The 18,714-nt window shown below is 41.4% G+C and overlaps 1 protein-coding gene across 1 annotated transcript; it reads right to left on the reverse strand.

Moving 5' to 3' along the window:
* Nucleotides 1-341: 341 nt before the first annotated feature.
* On the reverse strand, nt 342-18,162 carry spock3 (SPARC (osteonectin), cwcv and kazal like domains proteoglycan 3). Its single transcript, XM_080464030.1, has 11 exons — nt 17,985-18,162; nt 17,714-17,836; nt 9,442-9,481; nt 7,136-7,244; nt 6,242-6,350; nt 6,013-6,121; nt 5,627-5,740; nt 5,293-5,514; nt 4,106-4,168; nt 3,871-4,008; nt 342-2,703 (listed from the first exon to the last, which is right to left on the reverse strand). The coding sequence occupies exons 2-11, from the start codon at nt 17,834-17,836 to the stop codon at nt 2,546-2,548; spliced, it is 1,185 nt and encodes a 394-aa protein (XP_080320156.1). The 5' UTR covers nt 17,985-18,162; the 3' UTR covers nt 342-2,545.
* Between the last annotated feature and the right edge of the window lie 552 nt (nt 18,163-18,714).

An 18,714-nucleotide genomic window follows, 5' to 3' on the forward strand; every position in this document is an offset into this window, starting at 1 on the left:
TCACACCTGAGCACTGTCAGCTTTTTTCTCCTGCTTAATTTATGCCACGCATAAACACTTTCACCTATGGCAAATGTCATGTCATTTGGAAAGAAAAAAAAACTTCCAACAGCTGGACTCTGAAAATAAAAGGCTGGCGGGGAAAGTTATCAGTTCTCAAAATTGAAAATCCCCAACTTTTATAACATGGACATGTCATTGTTATTTGTGTCACTTTCCAAATAAATACACGTAAATAAAGAACTGAAAACGCCACCGTGAGGAAATGAGAGTACACCGCTTGTTTTTGCGTCTGTCCTCAAAGTAAGAAAAAAAACAACAACCCTGTGGCGAGTCCCATGTTGGTCAATATAGCTTTTATTTCAGCAAATCATACATACACTGTAAAAAATGCATCTGTATCATAACCTTTACACTATCAGAGCTGTGATGACAGTGTGTGATTGGTTGAGAGTGGCTACAGTGTCTGAGGTCATCAAAATGATTTGCATGTCGTCACACTCATGAAACAGCACACCTTGAGACTGAAACGATTTTCAGTTCGTAAAGTGAATTGAAGTTACAAAGAATGAGGGGAGCGAAAAATAAAGCGGAGAAAGAAAAAGAAAGAAACAAAAATATATCTATTGGACATTTCGATGGCACTTTTAAGGTCTTAACATGAAATATCAACAGATATTCGATTCAAAATGAAGCCCAGTGGCAGATTAATTACTGTGAATTAACACAGGAGCTCAGCTGATCCCAAGTTTGTGTAAACAGCCACCTGACTTAACAGCTATACACACAGCCGGGACCAAGTTCAACTATAAATCCTGACAATAACACTACAAGTAGTTCGAACAGATCGGGTACAAATCAAGCTTCTGAAACAAAGTAAAAGCAAACATTTCAAGATGATCTTTTTCTTTTCATATAAAGCCGTCTAAACCAAAGCCTCCTCTATAGCCAGTGTGTAACATATAAAACAGGTTCAAACCCAGAAGGATCTATGTGTTTGTACTCCTTAACTGCTAAGCATCTCTGTGCTTTTCTACATTCTACCTATCCTATGTAACAAATGAAGAGATCTGAAGTATGGCCTAAGGTAACACCACCATAAGAGAGACCCAAAACACATGCCATACCGAAATCCAAGTAGTAAGCAGGCTTAACAGTGAAGCCACTCTTATGCAGAGTAATGACAAGTTTAAGTCGGTCCAGAAAGCATGCCCCCCGCCCCACCCCCAATCGCCCCTGTCTGTCCTCACCGGTAAAAGGCACACCTCTCCCTCTGGCCCCTGCCCAACATTTTTCAACAGGTCTGCATGGCTCTGTGGCTTTGTTACTGTGCAAGAGATCTGTCCTGTTAGACTGCGTGTCTGAGAATCATATCTGGAAAATTTAAAAACATCGACACCATATTATATTCTAAACTCTTTTTCTTGAAGCTCGGTGACCCATTAAAGGTCAGCAAACGTTTATTTTTTATTTTTATTTTTTTTACAGATTTGTGGCTCAAGCACTTGATAGCTATGCGAGTGTAGTTTCATCCGCTCAGGCCTGAAGGAAATTCTTCACCTCAAGCTCCATTATATTCTGCCACACCACGGAAGGTTTAGCCTCTGGTTCTACAGGCCGAAACAACATCACACAGTATTTGACATGCTAAGACAAATCTGTTTCATCTTCTGTATTCATCCTACAATGGATTAGAAAAATAGATAACAATATCCCCCACCCTCCCCAACACCACCGGCCAAACAGTAATTTGTTTTTCCTTGTTTGTTGCTGAGCCTTTGAATTGATTCAGCTTGATTTGTTTCTCAGTGAAAACAGCGAGCATGCCGGTTCTGATTGTTATCTGACTCACATGGTTTTTTTTCTCCTTTTTTTTTTTTGTTATTTTTCGCCTTAATTCTTCTAATGAAGCATGTCTAACTCTTATCTTGTTTTTTTTTTTTTTCCCACACAGTTACAGTCACAGTTACAAATTAAGATCAAAAGAAAACCTCAAGAGTGCAATATTTTCTTAACTACATCATCAACATCCCACCTATACACAGGAAGATTTGATAAGGAGTACAGTGGTGGGGAGAGAGGAGAGTAGGAAGATAAAGGAAAGAAGAAAGAGGGGAAATCTCTTTAAAACATTGCGCCTCAGGCATCAACACACTCAGGCATCAGAGTGCTGCACAAAGACAGGACACACTGGAGGACATGGACTGGTCCAATGAGGGGAAAGGTCTTTGCCCATGTGACCAAATCCAAACCATGGGCGGGTCGTCTATGATTCCTTGTCATATTATCTGGTTGGCTGACACACAAGTGAACAAGTGCCATTAATCACCCATATTTTATATTTAAACAGGAAGAGAAATCAAAAATGTTTGCCAGGAATCTTTTTTTTTTTTTTTTTTTAGACTTATGAACAAACAATACACAGAGAGTAGTCCATAGGCTGTTAGTATGATTAAGTATCTGCTTGGGGAATCACCTAGAAACGTGCAGTTTGACCAAACAAACAGTTTTCTCTCTTTTTTTTGTTGGTTTTTTTCTTCCAAAATTATGACAGATATTCATCATTGTCGTCGTCGTCATCCTCGTCTTCATCGTCCTCATCGTCCATTCCAGCCTGGTCATTGAGGTCGAATGAATCTTCATCATCGTCTGTGAACAGAGAGTCTCCACTGCCGAGGTCCCCGGAGGACTCCAGAATCACTCCTGAAATAGACAACAAACCCAAAGAGTATTTTAACATTTTGAGTAGTATCCCTGTTCAGTTTTCTGATCAAGATTTAGATGAAATGATAAATACACCCATATCTACAAAGAACAGGTGCTGCTCTTCTCATTTAAGTATCAGCAATATAGTAAATACTCATTTTCCATTCACGTTATCATAAGTAATCTGATTAAACAATGATTTAATCAAAACAGCATCACGTAAACACTTCTATCTGATTAGATTGCCCTTGTGGCCTTAAGTGGTGTCACTGTTTATGATTCTAACAGAATCATTGTAAACTTCACAGCGGATTGCTTCCACTTGTCGGCACTTCGCCACATGACGCTCTACACACAGCAGTCGCAAAAACCGTGGCTGGTTGATGCAGGAGAAAAAAAAAAATGCTGCCACAACGTGCTGTGCTTGTCAAGAAAACAAATCCAATGTTAATACGAGCAGGCTCCCAGTTGAAGCTGGACAAGGTATCATAGGCACAGTGAAAGCAGTATGGGATTGATCCAGGGAATGAAACTTTAGTCTGTGGTTGCGACCTTGACAACCCGACCATTCAAATGGACAGAATTCAGTCTGATTGACAAAGTAGCAACTCGTGTCATGATGTCGATGCACTGGCTCAGATGGGGCTTTTAAATAATACTTCATCGTAGTGGAGATAATGAGGAGCACATGGTTGTGTCGTTACAGAGTCGGTGTGACCAGTTCGCTGAACTCTCTGATGACCGACCCCAATTCAGGTGAAGCTACATCAGTCAGATGCTGTTTAATCTGGATTTTGGTGTTTTTATCAAATATGCAAATTTACAGAATAGAATTTATATTCATGAAGTAATTGCAACAAAAAAACAACTGAGATAAATTGCCAACACCCAGACCGCACCAAACAGACTTTACAAAGGCAAGCTGACGCTTATGTTAATGCCAAATAGGTGCTGTGGATATGTTGCTGTCAGAAGGTCTGAGATACAGTAGATCACAATCAATGAGGTGCTCCTCCTCCAGAATACATTAGATTATTAACTGTTAACATCAGATGGAAGCAGGTGGCTCAGTTAACACGTAAAGGAAAGACAAAAGCTTTGCTGGTACCACTGAATCCATAAACACTGTGGCATCTCTTTGGTTCGCTCGGCGCTGTTGCCTACCACAGTCTGCAGGACCATGGGTACGGGAGCTGGCCACCTCGTTGCCATAGCGATCCACACACCAGCACTGCCCGCTGCTGCTGTGGCACTGGTGGGACCTGTAGTAACCATCCTCGTCGCAGGACGGCAGATACTGACCTGCAAATTCAAGCGGAAAGACGCAGATGTCAGACAATGAGGGAGGGCGGCACAATGTTCGAGAGTGCTTATTTGTTATTCTCTACGTGCGTCTCACCAAGGAGCTTTTTCCCCGCTTGCTTTTTGTTGATACTGGACAGCTCTGCTTTACACGGAGAATCTGAAAGGGAGAGACAAGGGATTTTGGCAACAAACTGCAGAAGTCGGCTTTTTTTGGGGGGGGGGGGGGGGGGGGTGCAAGGCATCTGTTTGTATGAGTCCTGCATTCTCTCTATCTCTCTCTCTCTCTCTCGACACTTTTTGCTTTTGTCATGATGTTTGCCTTCTTGCTGCCTTTGCTTTTCCAAGTGCAGCTCCAGTGATTCATCAGAAAATGCTGTCCTTTCATACCCAGAAAACAATTTTTCATACCAGAGTTTCATACAATGGTACTTTAGGCTATTTGTTGCGCTGCATTGTGTTACATTGTGTTTTAAAGCTTACAGTAACACTGTGCACATATCCCAAAAAATAATACGCTATTCTGACTGAGCAGAAGAAGTAGAAGTTTGTCGGGGAAAGGTTCTGGCTCAGTACAATTTGTTTTTTTGCAGCGCTTTGGCTATCATGTTACTCGGCGGGCCATTGCATTGTGTTCATCAAACTACAAAAAGCCCAAGAGCAAAATGTAGAAGGAGGAAACAGACATTAGCACTCAGTCAGTCAGACAAATCAACTGCGGCAAATAACAGAAAGTTAAATCACTGTTTCCTTATCGTACTCTTGAGGCGCTTCTGCACAGCATGCATCAGACGTCTCCCAGCTCCTTCACCGCTGATTCAAATGAATGTGTCATTATCAGGCCTCTACAGAATTTAATAACAACTCATTCATGTAAATTAGGTGCAGTGGAGCAGGAGATCTATGAAAACATGCAGAGCACCGACTCCCAGGACCGCAGTTGCAAAACGCAGATAGAAAGTAGCTGCTTCTTGCGAAGGTAAAGCCGGGATAAATGTCTGAACGATGGCAGAGAATTAGTGATATACACAGTATTTGAAGTTCAAATCAAAATTGTAAATGTTGCAAAAAAAAGTGCATCCAAGATCGAACTGCGTGAGAAAAGCATGCATATAAAAATCCCAACAAACTGCAAGCCAGTATTTACAAATGCAATGTGTTAATAATAATGCATGTTTACAAAGGACAGTTTAAATGAAAGTTTTATTTTTCCTTGAGTCTGTTGCACGTGTTGAGTTGTCACTGTTGTGCGTTTAAAGGTGTTTATTTTGACAGGCATCATACCTGTGTATCTCTGAAAGCCTGTGCACCACTCGGAGCTGGTTATGACTTTGTCGGAATGTGTGTCGCAGGATTTGAAGAAAGCGTCAGAGCACGGCTCATTCCTGTCCAGGTAGAGGCTCCTGATCTCCGACTGATCCAGCTGCATGTCGAAATTTGTGTCCAGGCGAGAGAACATCCAGCCCAGAGGGTCCTTACAAATGGGGGATGCCCCAACCTCGAACTCTGTTGAGCAGAAATGGCAGATGCAGTAAGTTATATCTGTGTTAAGAATGAATGTGGGAATGAAATGCGTATTTCATCCTTTCTCCACTTTGCTGATTGCCATGGGACTCACTGTTCTTTTCGGGCTTCTGGATCTTGACTCTCTTGTGGTTGCTGTTCTCATGCAGCACTCTGAACCAGTCCCTCAGACGACTTACCACCTCCTTCAGATCCGACTCACTGCAAACTGAAGGAATATTACTGATGATTAATGACAGAAAAGTGATGCTTCAGTACCACCCCTGCCTCCTTATGGAGATGAGAGTCAGAATGAGCGACGGCACCGGGGCCTGGAAACTCTTCAGAATTATGGTGTCACAGACACTTATGCAGGGCAGAAACCTCATTGAATTATTGACTTGAGCACAGTGAGAAAGTGTTTAATTATGGACAATTTATTGTATCTTGCGCAATATTCCCCCACTTCCCGTGTGCAATAATTGGTGCGGCGCTGTGTACCTTTCTTCTCTGCAGAACTGTGTTCAGGCTGAGAGGGACAAGGACACATGCCAGAGCACTTCACAGTGATCTTCTTTCCCGTGATGCACGCCTGGTAGTCTAACTTACACTGATCACGAGCAGCAGAGACAGAAGGGGAAGCAAAATTAGGATGTGGGTTTCTTTTGGAGGAATTGAAAAGTCGTCGGTGAGTAAAAATGGGACCGTTATTTTTATTTTATTTTTTTACCTTGGTGGAGTAGGTGTGGCCATCAGAGCCACAAACAGGTGAGGGGTGAACCACAGGGCAGGGTGTGCACTTAGACCCTGGACTCTGGTACAGATTAGCATCCTTAAAACTGCAAGAGAAATTGAAATTAAACACCAAATAAAAAAGACAACAGGTATCTTTTAACACATGCACACACACTCTCCACGTTGGCTTCCACGCACATGAGCAGATTTCAGGTAATGTATCGGTCCACAAAAGCGCTGTCGCACACACAATGCATAACCCCAGCTTCGCCGAAAACGAATGTTTTCGAGGCCTTTTGCATCTGTGGTGGATTGTCTTGTTCTTACATCAATTTCAGAAATGAGACAAGGATTTAGGATTTGTGTATGATTATTTTCTGATTTGCTTTGACTGTGTAGTGGGAATTGTGTTGGTGCAAAGAATGAGAAATGAGGTCAGTGTGGTGTTACTGTCCTCTGCCCAGTCTGCAGTGTCCCAGACAGAACCGCCGCACATAAGCACACACATACAAAGCCCATTCATATCACTTGGCAGGACTTTGCGTCCGTTGTAAGGCAGTGCCAGTGCCCTGGTAATTGGACGAAACAGTCATGTCGCACAACAGTCACAAGAGAGCCGGGCAACCAGTAAAGCAGCTGGAAAATAGAAGAAAGAAAAACCGCCGCCCCTTCTGATGTTGCTGCTCTATCATGCTGAATAAATGACCAAGTGAGCAGAAAGAAAAAGAAGGGAGGAGCAGGATTGGATGTTATATTATATCGAGATTTCATTAAGTTCTAATTCTCCATTTTTTGATAAATTTGCTTTGACACAAAAAAACATATGAGTGCAGCGAGATGGCTATGAAGAGCTCCTGTCCCGCTTTAAAAAGCAACCGTGTGTCCTCACCTAACTCTCCTCTGGCTGACACACGAGGCAGTCTTGTAATCCTCAGCCACACACACCTTGTGGCGACTGCATTTGATCTTCAGGCAGGGATCTTTGGCTGGATCAAGGCCTACAAGCACAGAACAGAGATATATCAGGAATGGCTATAATGTGCGTCTATCTGCTGTGTGTGTGTTTGTGTGTGCGTGTGTGTGTGTGTGTTTGTGTGTGTGCAAATAAAACAGAACCACAAAGTTTCCTCGAAAAAATGAGGCAGAATGTGTAAACACAGAGAAAAGCAAAGTTTCTTTTGTTCAAACTCTGATTTCACAGTTAGGTGACCAGTGGGTAGATTCTAGAGATCTAGCTTTGTTGTTGTCAGTGTGTGTGTGTGTGTGTGTGAGTGTGTGTGTGTGTGAGTGTGTGTGTGTGTGTGTGTGTGTGTGTGTGTGTGTGTGTGTGTGTGTGTGTGTGTGTGTGTGTGTGTGTGTGTGTGTGTGTGTGTGTGTGTGTGTGTGTGTGTGTGTGTGTGTGTGTGTGTAAAAGTGGTCTCATGGCATTTTCTTCACTCACAGTTTACTGGCATTGACACTCTGACACCTAACTCGAAGCCTTAATACTGTTAAGCGTCCTCACAGCTAAAAACAGATGGAACCGGTTTTAGAGGCTACTTCTGATCTTAGATCAGGCTGCACCGAGTGTCGTTCTCGTGCATGCTCCTGCAGAAATCCTCAAACTGACCACACGTCAGAACCCACCGCGAGGAGCCACGCACGGCGCTGAAGGTAAGCGCTGATTTTAGATCTGAAACTCAGGCAGGGGGCGTGATCGCTGGCAGCGACGACAAAGTAGCGGCATCTGATCCTGTGTCAGCCGTCAGCAAGCCACCTGTGAGCAGGATCCAAGGCCTCTAGCTGTTCTCAGAACAGTTTGTGAATGACCTCTGCTCCAAAGAACCTTACTGTAATCCCTGAGCAGCTTTGGCAGATTATCCTGCCTCCATCCTCCAACGCACTATCTAATGCTATTGTTTCACTCGTGTGTGTGTGTGTGTGTGTGTGTGTGTGTGTGTGTGTGTGTGTGTGTGTGTGTGTGTGTGTGTGTGTGTGTGTGTGTGTGTGTGTGTGTGTGTGTGTGTGTGTGTGTGTGTGTGTGTGTGTGTGTGTGTGTGTGTGTGTGTGTGTGTGTGTGTGTTTTGGGATAGTGATAAGTTAGACGGGATATGTTGTGTCCTGGCGGATCTCGATGTGCGTAAGACTTTATCACTGTCAGGATACAATGACATATGAGATCATCTAAAAATAGAAAGTTGTGTGGTATGCACTTTAATCAGATGTATTTCTTCTTTGTTTTCTTTTTTCTTTCTCCTGATTGGTGTGGTTAGTAGAATTTGTAAGACCTTGAAAGTGACAACTGATTAACTTTCGAATTTTATATAAAAATGTGTTTCCACCAAAAAAGAAAAGAAATGCTTCCACTTCGTGTTATATAAAGACTGGTACTGACTATTGCTAATGTCAGTACCAACGTAAAGCTCTTATTAGATCATAATCTGATGATGAAATCAGCTTCTTTTTACTGTTACTGTGCTGGTCACACACTGTCCACAGAAGGAAAGATGACTTACAGGAAAGAGCTCATTACTGTTTGTCAGTAACAGGTGGGACATTTCAGGAAATAAAATAAAAAAAACAAATGATCTCATCTTACTGGAAATTTTGACTGAGCGTCATACGCTACCAAACCTATCTTCAACACTTTTTTCACACTCAATGAAATTTTTTTTACCTTTGATACCGCTTCTAATTTTAAGAAATTCTTTGAAACACAAACACATGCTTCTTTTTTTTTTTTTATATATATATATATATATTGGTCGTGTCTTAATATGAAATACTTTGTGGAAATTGTTGAAAAAAACAAACAATGAACTACTGAACATAAACTTCCATAGCTCTCAAACATGAAGCAGAGTTAGAATCAACACATTGTTTTAATCCACATTTTGACTTTTCTTTTAAATTCCAGTGACGTTTCACCTCTCGGTGATTCTGTATTGAAACAAGAAATTGTGTCTCATCAGCTCTTTTCTATACTCTCGTCCTCTATGTACTCTCGCCTACCCCCCGGAATCTATTTCAAAGCTTTCTAATGTTCTCTTTTTCTAAAATAACAAATGTAACAATTTGTACAGGAACAGCCGGCGGCACTTTGGGCACGTTCTGTTTCTTTTTGTTGTTGTTGTTGTTTTGTTTTTTTTTAGCTTGTTTTCACACACAGCCCACAGCAAAAGCCACTTCAGGTTTGACTTTCTCCTTCACACCCACCTTGATCGAAGGGCTTGGATGGAGTCCACGTTCCAGGCTCCTGAAAGATGGATAATCAATACAACAAAATCGTAAAAAAAAAAAAAATAATAAATATTGTTCAAAAGACATCTTGAATAAAATATACATGACAGATTCAAGAGTACTGACTCTCATGCAGAGAGCACTATTAATGAGTCATACAAACCTCGACTTCCTTCGGGAGAAAGCATTACAGAGACAGAGAATTAATTTAGATTAGGTTTTTCTGTTTGACTGGAAACTTTGCATAATAAAGTGTGCACATGGGAATCTGGAGAAAACAAACACAGCCACGCCATGAGGTATAAACTCAGGGAACATGCATTTATCATGTAAAGATAATATTAATGTTATGACAGCAGCTTCCTGAAATATTCTGAACACAAGGGGATTGTTTGTGCATGTAAGTGCATTCATTCATGCGTATGGCTTTTGTACATAGTAATCTTCGGGTTTTTTTGGCGTGTTTTTGAAGAAAAGTGGACCAAACTGAAAAAAAAAGCCTTTGACACAAATGTATGTATAATAATGTAATTTCATTCAAATGTGTTGGCTGCAGAAAACACTTTAAACCCACACAGTGTGAATCCAGGTTAAAATAAAATATAATTAGTTCAATGTATTGTGTTTCTTTTATTTAATCTAATGTGCCATGACAATAATCTTGCCAGAAAGCTGTCCTGCACGTCTCCAAGAGACTCAGTCCATTGCCTGTGAATGTGTTCCCTTTGGGCTAAATAAGCCCTGCACAGAGAACAAAGGTGAGCGATTGCGAGCGTTTTAGTCGAAGGACAGAGAAGGAGACACACCCGGCAGGTGCGGGCTTAGGATGCAATGATAAAAGGGTAACTGGAGCTAAGACAAAGAACCATATCGTGAGTTATGTTTACACTGTCCCGACATCAGAGATCCAATCTACTTCATACTTCCACTGAGTCTTACTTGTTTTTCAATCTGTTGTATCTGTTAACCGCCAGCCTTTCATAACATGTTCAAATGCTCATTTCTAGTCTGAAGTACTGAAACATAAATGCAACAAGAACATGACGGACTATGCCTTTAGTCCGGCTGGAATAAACATATATACATAGTTTAGGCTAATAAAGTACAATTGCGTATATCATTTGTGAATTAAGTCGGGTCACACGCGTGGAGTTAAAAAGTAGATCATTCAAAGCACACCAATGAGGAAATCTCATATGGTAGGTCAAATTCCCCGATGCCACGTCTAAAAATAGTAGAAGAACAAAATGGTTTTCCCAGGAAGATTTCCAACTTCAGGGGTCAGAAGCTGTTCCTGGAAAAGTGCTGGTCCTCCCGGGAACAGCGGGAGAAATGAAAGAAAGAGAAGCGTCACAATCCCCTCCCCCCCAAAATTGCCGGGTGTTCAAAGAGCTTTTAGTTTGCTGAGAAACTCAAGAAAACGAGCTGGAGACGTCCTTTCATTGATATTCTGTCGCTTTGAACGACGATCACAGTGCAGCGACTGCGGGCATGTGACTGTGATCAGAGACAACTGTGCTGACTTGGATTTGGTTAATGTCACTCTGGCTGGGAGAGCTTAGAACTGGCTTTGCGTCAAAACGGACAGCGGTGGCATGGCATGTATCATACTATAATGAGACGTATTGAAGAATCTGGAAAATGTACATATTTGACATCTGAAAATGACAAAGTTGAAAGAGGAACAGATATCTCTTTGTTGGGTGTGCGTTTGTGTGGGTTTACGTATCTGCATATATAAGAGGGGAAAACCAGAGTGAAACTCAATATACAGAAGTTATTTGTTTGTGTTGCAACAGCAAAACCAAAGAATCACAAGGCCAAATGTTCTTAAAAAAAAAAATCCCCCCAAACTTTTTGCTGGGGAGAACAAGAAAGTATTGTATAGTCTAACCTATAAAAAGTTGTAACTGGCAGCTGCAGTAGCAGCATCTGTGTACAGATGTTGTATTACAGAGTACTGTATTTCAGAATATGTTGGTCATATCATATGTTTGCGCAGAAGGTACAGGTACTATTTTTCTCTTTCGTCTGCGGGTTTGGTTTGTTTTAAATTGTGTTTCATCACAGAGGTTTTTTTTTCAAATCGCGTCGTCCACCCGTCCACCTTCAATGCCGCTTCCTCAGACAAAAACTCAGGTCAAACTCGAGTCAAACCAAGCTGACAGTGTTTGAAGCAGGGGACACGCTGGACCGGCTGCCACTCCATCACAGGGCTAAAACAGTCGCACACACACTCACGTTCACGTCGACAGACAATTGAGAGTCACGAGTTAAATTAACCAGAGGACACAACATGCAAACGCTTCATAAAAAAAACAAAAAGAAAAACCCAAGTCCAAACTCAAACTGGGGATATTCTTGCTGTGCTATGCAAAGAGGTTTTTTTTATTTTGCATGACACAGCTTTAGCTTGGACTTGTGGTTTGATGGGGAACCTGGTCTCAGACGTGATTTGTGGAAGTGTTTCTCAGCTCGCGCTGTGGTTTGACGTACAGAAACCCAAAGATCACGAGCCACTGAGGCTGACCTTCAGCTTTGTACAGTCCATAGAGAGATTTTTCGACCTCATCTAGAAGTAGGATCTTAATAACCTTTATTCATTATACATTGAGGAACATTTTTATGAATTTCTTTCACTGTTAATAACAGATTGGCGACCTTTCTTCTTTCTTTACTTCAAAGAGACTCACCCTCCCACTGATAGCTCTTCCTTACCCAGTCATGTTACTGACTTGCTGTTAATTCACCTCATTCATAGTCAAATGGTCTCTCAATTGTCTTTTAACAGCCCCAACTTTTTCAGACTTTTGATGCCAATGTCTACGCTTTATTGAGATGTCTCACCATAATTACATTTACAAAAGTATTTCTTTTCTGAGATGGTACAATTACTTACTTTCAACATCTGATATATTATAAATTCTATTTTTGATAAAGTATGGGCTTTGTCTATTCAAGCTAACCCACCTTTAGAGAGTTGAACTAGATGCTATGCTGATGTGGAAGGTGGAGTTTCAATCGTGTGTTTCATATTCAGTCGTCCACATTTATGACACTGACATGTGCTTTGATTCAAATAGTTCCATTTAAATGTTGTATTGCAACCAGAGTAATATTTCTGATCTCTCCACATCCTTATTATTTCAACTGTCAGGGTTTCCTCCTTCTTGTCCATTGACCCGGATACCTGTGACTCTCTGCATCTGCAGTACAGATTTCTCAATACTCATCGCACACCTCTCTCTACATTTCACTTTTTAAAAGCGGGGATAAAATTTGCCTTTTTGTGTTTCTTTGAATCAAATATATATGAATAAAAAATAAAAAATAAAACGCATAGAGAAAGCTTAAGCAAAGATAAAGGTAAAGTGAGGTATTTGTCTCTGTTCAGGATAGGTCCCTTCTCGCTCTGCAGCCGGTAGAGACTGAATAATGAGAACATTGCATTATGGGGGCCCAGGCCCTCTGGACCAGTCAAGACAACAAAAGTGCTTGCGGTCTGATTCCTTAATGGAATCAAAACACACACACACACACACACACACACACACACACACACACACACACACACACACACACACACACACACACACACACACACACACACACACACACACACACACACACAGCTTCTGTAAACAAACAAACTTACCATCATGGCACTGACTTTAGTGCCAGAATCTGTCAGCACTACAAAACATCAAATAACCGGATGAATGCACTTCACTGCACATGCAACCAGCCACTTCTCTAAAAAACACAGAAAACCTAAAATTCGACAGTCGGTCTAATGGTCTCCTGAGTGCATTCTAAAATAGCAACTTTTCAATTTACCCCCCCCCCCCCCCCCACACACACACACACACACACAGTCGTCGCAGCCTTTTCTTTTGCACAAATAAACACAGTGAATTGACCACTCTTGGCTTGTTAGCCTAATTTGCTGCTGTGCACATTGATTTTATGTGGGTTTATCCAACATGCCCAAGGAAACAAAATGTCTTTTTTTAATATGTTGTTTTTGACAACCACTTTTCTCACGTTGGATTTTCACAGATCTCATTCGGGCTGCCCTAATTGCTTCTTAATCGCTTTCCTTCCTTTCTGTATTTCAGTGCGATCCAACGCTGCCTTCTCGCGGAACGTCCAACAGGAGAAATATGTACATGTTTCCCTGTGCTTGTCTTGCTGAAGCTTGTCGCATGCATGCACGCACAAACACACAAAAATCCACACGAAGGTGCTTTGAAGTGGAAAAGGCCTCAAGCTCTGTACCTTCCCTACATCATTCACACTCCACAACACAAACAACACAGGACAGACGCGCACGATAAAAACACACAAAGCGAGAGGAGAGGAAAGGAGAGCGGGAGTGATGAAACGGTATAATCTGCTTTAATAAGTGTGGTCTGCAAAAGCTGCTATTTTACCTCCAACGCTGTGTCATAACATTAGGTGTTTTGTCTATCTATTATGTTTCTCCTCTCATTGTCAGACTTCTCTCTCAGTTTATCTCCTGCCTCTGTGCCAGTGCTGTAAGCTCGCCAAGGTCCAGCAAGAGGGGCAGAACGTCAAAAAACAGAGATGGCACCGACACAGATAAAAGCGCCCTGGGCTTTTTTAGCTATCCTAACAAGACTTACAGTACATCAGTGGCCAAGATCCTATCTAGTGCACATAGCAGGAGACCCACTTATGGCTCTTGCTGAAAGATGAAAGCAAAAGTACATGCTGAACATATAATATTTAAGTCATAGTGTAGCAACATTTGGCCCAAAATGGCAGTAGATTCTTGGATGCGTTGCTGCAGAGTACAGATATAATAATGAATGCTGTGCTTATTGGATGTGGGATTAGCAAGTTACATTTCAGGACAGGAGTCATGTTAAGCAAGAGACCTGGGTTGTTCCAGATGTTTGAAATCAGTGGTGTCTGCTGAATTGTAAATCAAGTGTTAAATGTGGCTGTAAAGTCCTTCCCAACTTAAAAAAATACCTCAAAAAAATCAAGCATTTTAATGTTTTACTGTCATGCACTCATTTTTACTCTACATGTCTGGTTTAGTAGAAATCACACAAAAATCACACAACAAGCCAAATCTTTAAATTAATATAATTCAGGCTGTTGTAATAATATGTTGTAATTTAGGGTACATTGCATTATTTTTCTTAAATTCATCCTGAAAACTACATTCACAATAGTATTTAAAAAAAACTTTAAGGTGTCGCCACCGACGTGTTCACGTTTTGTTGTCAAGTTACTATCAATCAAAGTTTTATTTAAAGAAGCAAATGTGACCGTTACACCCTCGTCACTAATGCGCACATGCAACAGTAAGTCAGTAAGTATTTCGAAAAATAGTCAAATGATAAGTAACACACAGAAGCCAAAGACTTTGTGCTTCTTTCGCTATTTTTTTTTTGGAATGAGTCGCTAATGATTCATGATATCACATTCAAAATTTGTTTCCGAATAAAGCAGCTTGATCCTTTCTCTTCCTGAAAAGAGCCAGTATGTAGGCCATGTATCTCCGAAGCACACCTGTCATCATGACAGTTCACACGCTGTGTGCCGTGTGTCATGACAATCAGTCGTAGCTCTCCCATGCTAACTGGCCCCTCGAGCTGTAACCTCCATAAAATGTACACAGTATTGTGCCAGCACTGAGTTGCATGTGTTTTGAATTGTCATGCCTGCATCAATCACATTGGCATTATCTCTAACTACAATGTCTCTCGAATAATCCAGAAATAGAGTTGACTGTACCACAGTCCAGTCTGTTTAATTCATATTTTAGAGAACTGCTCCACAAAGTCAAGTATCATAATGTAAAACCTAAATAAATGTGAGCTACGATCACAAAGAGGAACAGAAGGAACAAATCTGTAAGAGACAATGTGAAGGATTCCTTTTTCAGCCTTTAATTGTGGAGGGAGTTAATAGGTTTGTACCGTGAAAAACAACTTACAAATAAAAGATGAATACGTGTACTCGATCAATTGTTATCGAGAAGAATACCTCAGTAAACACACACATGCAAACACACACAATCTCGGACATAGCTTGGAAAACAGGAAGTGAACGCCATGCATGTACATACAGAGCAGATAATGCCTTTTTCACTCCCCCTCCGTTGCTAATGCCTGAGCTTCAAGGTTAAAGCAGGCCTGAATACACACTGTCTTTAGCTCTCAGCCAATCCTTTCACATTCTTTCATCTTTCTGTGTCACTTCAATACACCGTCAACCTATCTACCCATCTTAGTCTCCGTCGCTGGGTATTTACGAGATGATACGTTCATTTCTCCTAACATTCAACATTAAATTGTATCATAACCAAAATCTAATTTTACATCAAAAAAAATGTCTCTCCCATCAAATGCTATTTACAAACCTTGAATGACTTTTGTTCACATTAAAATAACACGTCTCCATTAAAAACAGACATATGTCTCCACACACACACCCACACACACACATACACGCCACCTTTGGCTCTGCGCAGCATAAATAGCGGCCAGGTAAAGTCCTAAGTAACACAGCATATTGCCAACTGGCTAATCACAGTTCCTCTTTTACGCTTGGTCCTAACACTCCATTTGCATAATCCAAATCCTGTTCAATAGTTGGACTTCAGGAGTGTCACATGGGTCCACCTGAGCCGATGGGTTCACACACTCACATGTGAGTCACAAAGAAAGTGAGAGGAAAAATTCAGTTGCCTATGAAAACAATAAATAAGACAGAACTTGATCTGATTTTAAAAACTCAAACAAGTGTCACTTCTCCCTCTGTAGCTCTCTTATTCTCTGATAGCAAATATATCAAGGACTCGGAGTCAGAAAACAATTTCTACTGTTCAGTTTGAAGGTACAACTACTCATCAAAGTAGGAGAATATTTTTCACATGGTGCATGAACCCTGTTGTTTCTTTCAGCATCATCAAAGTACAGATCCTTTACAAAAATCCAATTTCTAATCTTTTAAGCGTGTGTGTGTGTGTGTGTGTGTGTGTGTGTGTGTGTGTGTGTGTGTGTGTGTGTGTGTGTGTGTGTGTACAAGTTCAAGCATGCACAATTCAGTTCTGGTTGTGTGGAGCCATTTAATCTGTAGCTCGAGGCAAGATATCTTTTTAGCAAATACACACCACTCGAAGACGGCATTGCATTAGAAGATAATTTCCGCAGACTTTTATCTGTTAAATATAGCTGATACATAAAGTTAGGACTCGCTAAAGCATCTTAACGCACTGATTAAAGCCCAAAATATGTGCCTTAAGGTTGCTGACACCACCATGAACACAAGCACTTTACCAGTTAAATATAATTGTCTGATTTACATAAAGATCCAATGTCTCACTGCAAAAGCATGGAAGCCATAATCATTTGCAGCAACTTGGCAGTAGGGCCACATGATCCGAGGCTGCACATGTGCCATGACAATGTGCATTAAGTGGCCTCTATAGAAATATAAACATGTCATGGTAATAGTGACAGACAGCATCTTGCAGAAGTCTGCTCCAGCAAAAGACTGATCAGTTCAAACTAAATCCACATTAAACTGACGAAAGAAGGGACCACTGGGAGACACAAATGTGGGACATTTATGTAGTGAAACCTCTTGTAATAGTCTTTTAATAATCCCATAGGGGCCCACGGGGTGTCTGTGGGTTAAACGGGCTTGTTGTACTTCACAGTATCATTTGGGACTAATTTAACATGATATTATAGAGCCAGAGAGACACAAATACAACGTAATAAAAGAATACCCTGGCTTAAATATGTCCGGCCTTTGCCTCTGTCTCATGGCAGGCGTTTATTCTCACCACTCAGGACTTGTAGGCCTATAGCTGCATATACCTGCCAGTAATTAGGCCCCTTTCGGGGACTCGGCGGTCTCTCAGCCTCGGCACAGTGCCATTGTGCACCGAAGAGGCCTCGGCTATCTCCGTGGAGCAGACACTGCTATCGCAAAAAAACAACAACAACACACTAACAGGCAAGGATTGTCCCCTGTCGTTATTGGTGTATTTACAGTCTCAGTGGAGCGAGTGATGAACGTGTGATAAACACCACAACGGGCCGCGTGACGCGCCGCTCGGACACGACAAAACGAGGAGCGCATGATCACAAACCAATGAGGAGGGGGGTGGGAGAAGAGGGGTGTAAGCGAGTTAATGTGGAGGGGGGATAAGGGGGGGATAAGGGGGGGGAAAATAATAATACCAGCTCGGATTGTTACTCACATCTCTGAATTTATCCCATCTCTCAGTGAGCCACTTATCATCCAAAAAATTGCCGCTGTCGGAGCGAGCGGAGACGCGTCCGAAGGCGACGGCGCACACACACAGCAAGGCGACGCTCAGCATCTGCGGACACACAACAACAGCGCGGGGAGAGGACATTGGATCGGGCTGTAGGACACCGCAGCCGCGCTGAAAACAGGGAGCGCTTCAATCTGCATCCTATCAGCGTCAACACGCATTCCAATGCCACGGACGGCTTTCACCCCCCTACCTTATCGCATCAGCTGCTCTCCAGACTGTATGTGCTCGCTGCCGTTTTCTGTCACTAGTAAAAGCAGCAGCAGCAGCAGCCCTCTCCTCCCTCTCTGTCTCTGACACTCCGCACCGGTTGTCTGTGCGCAGCACAATTCAGGAGCGCGCATGGCACTGTGCGCGCCGCCCCGCGCTCTGTCGGTCTTTTCCTTTTTTTCACCCCAAGTAAACATGATCAGAGGTCTGCTCTCTATAGCAGCTTTCTGTATCTTTTACTACATTATATGTAACTAAACGTTAGAGGATTAGAGGAGTATTACTCCTTCCTACCCATTTTCAGGCATTTAACTAGATATAGGATGAATGAATGTATGTTTAGTATGGATGTATGAATGTTTATAAGTATGTGTGTGTAATTTCAAATATACTATCTATTTTGACTGAATATATCTTTATATAATATATTCATGTATGTATGTATGTATGTATGTATGTATGTATGTATGTATGTATGTATGTATGTATGTATGTATGTATGTATGTATCTGGAATGTATGTGGAATTTATAGATATAGCTATGTCAATGTACATATGTGATTGCACACATGTCAAATCCCTTAAATTAATTAATAATTTAAAAGAAACCAACAAAAGATATGATTATTTCATTTTTAATTCTGTTGCTATAAAAGAAGTCATATCTTTTTTGAGGTGACAAATGTAAATAAAATAGTGGCAATGGTTTGTCA

Source organism: Lipophrys pholis, assembly GCF_963383615.2.
Source record: "Lipophrys pholis genome assembly, chromosome: 5".
NCBI classification, from domain to species: Eukaryota; Metazoa; Chordata; class Actinopteri; order Blenniiformes; family Blenniidae; genus Lipophrys; species Lipophrys pholis.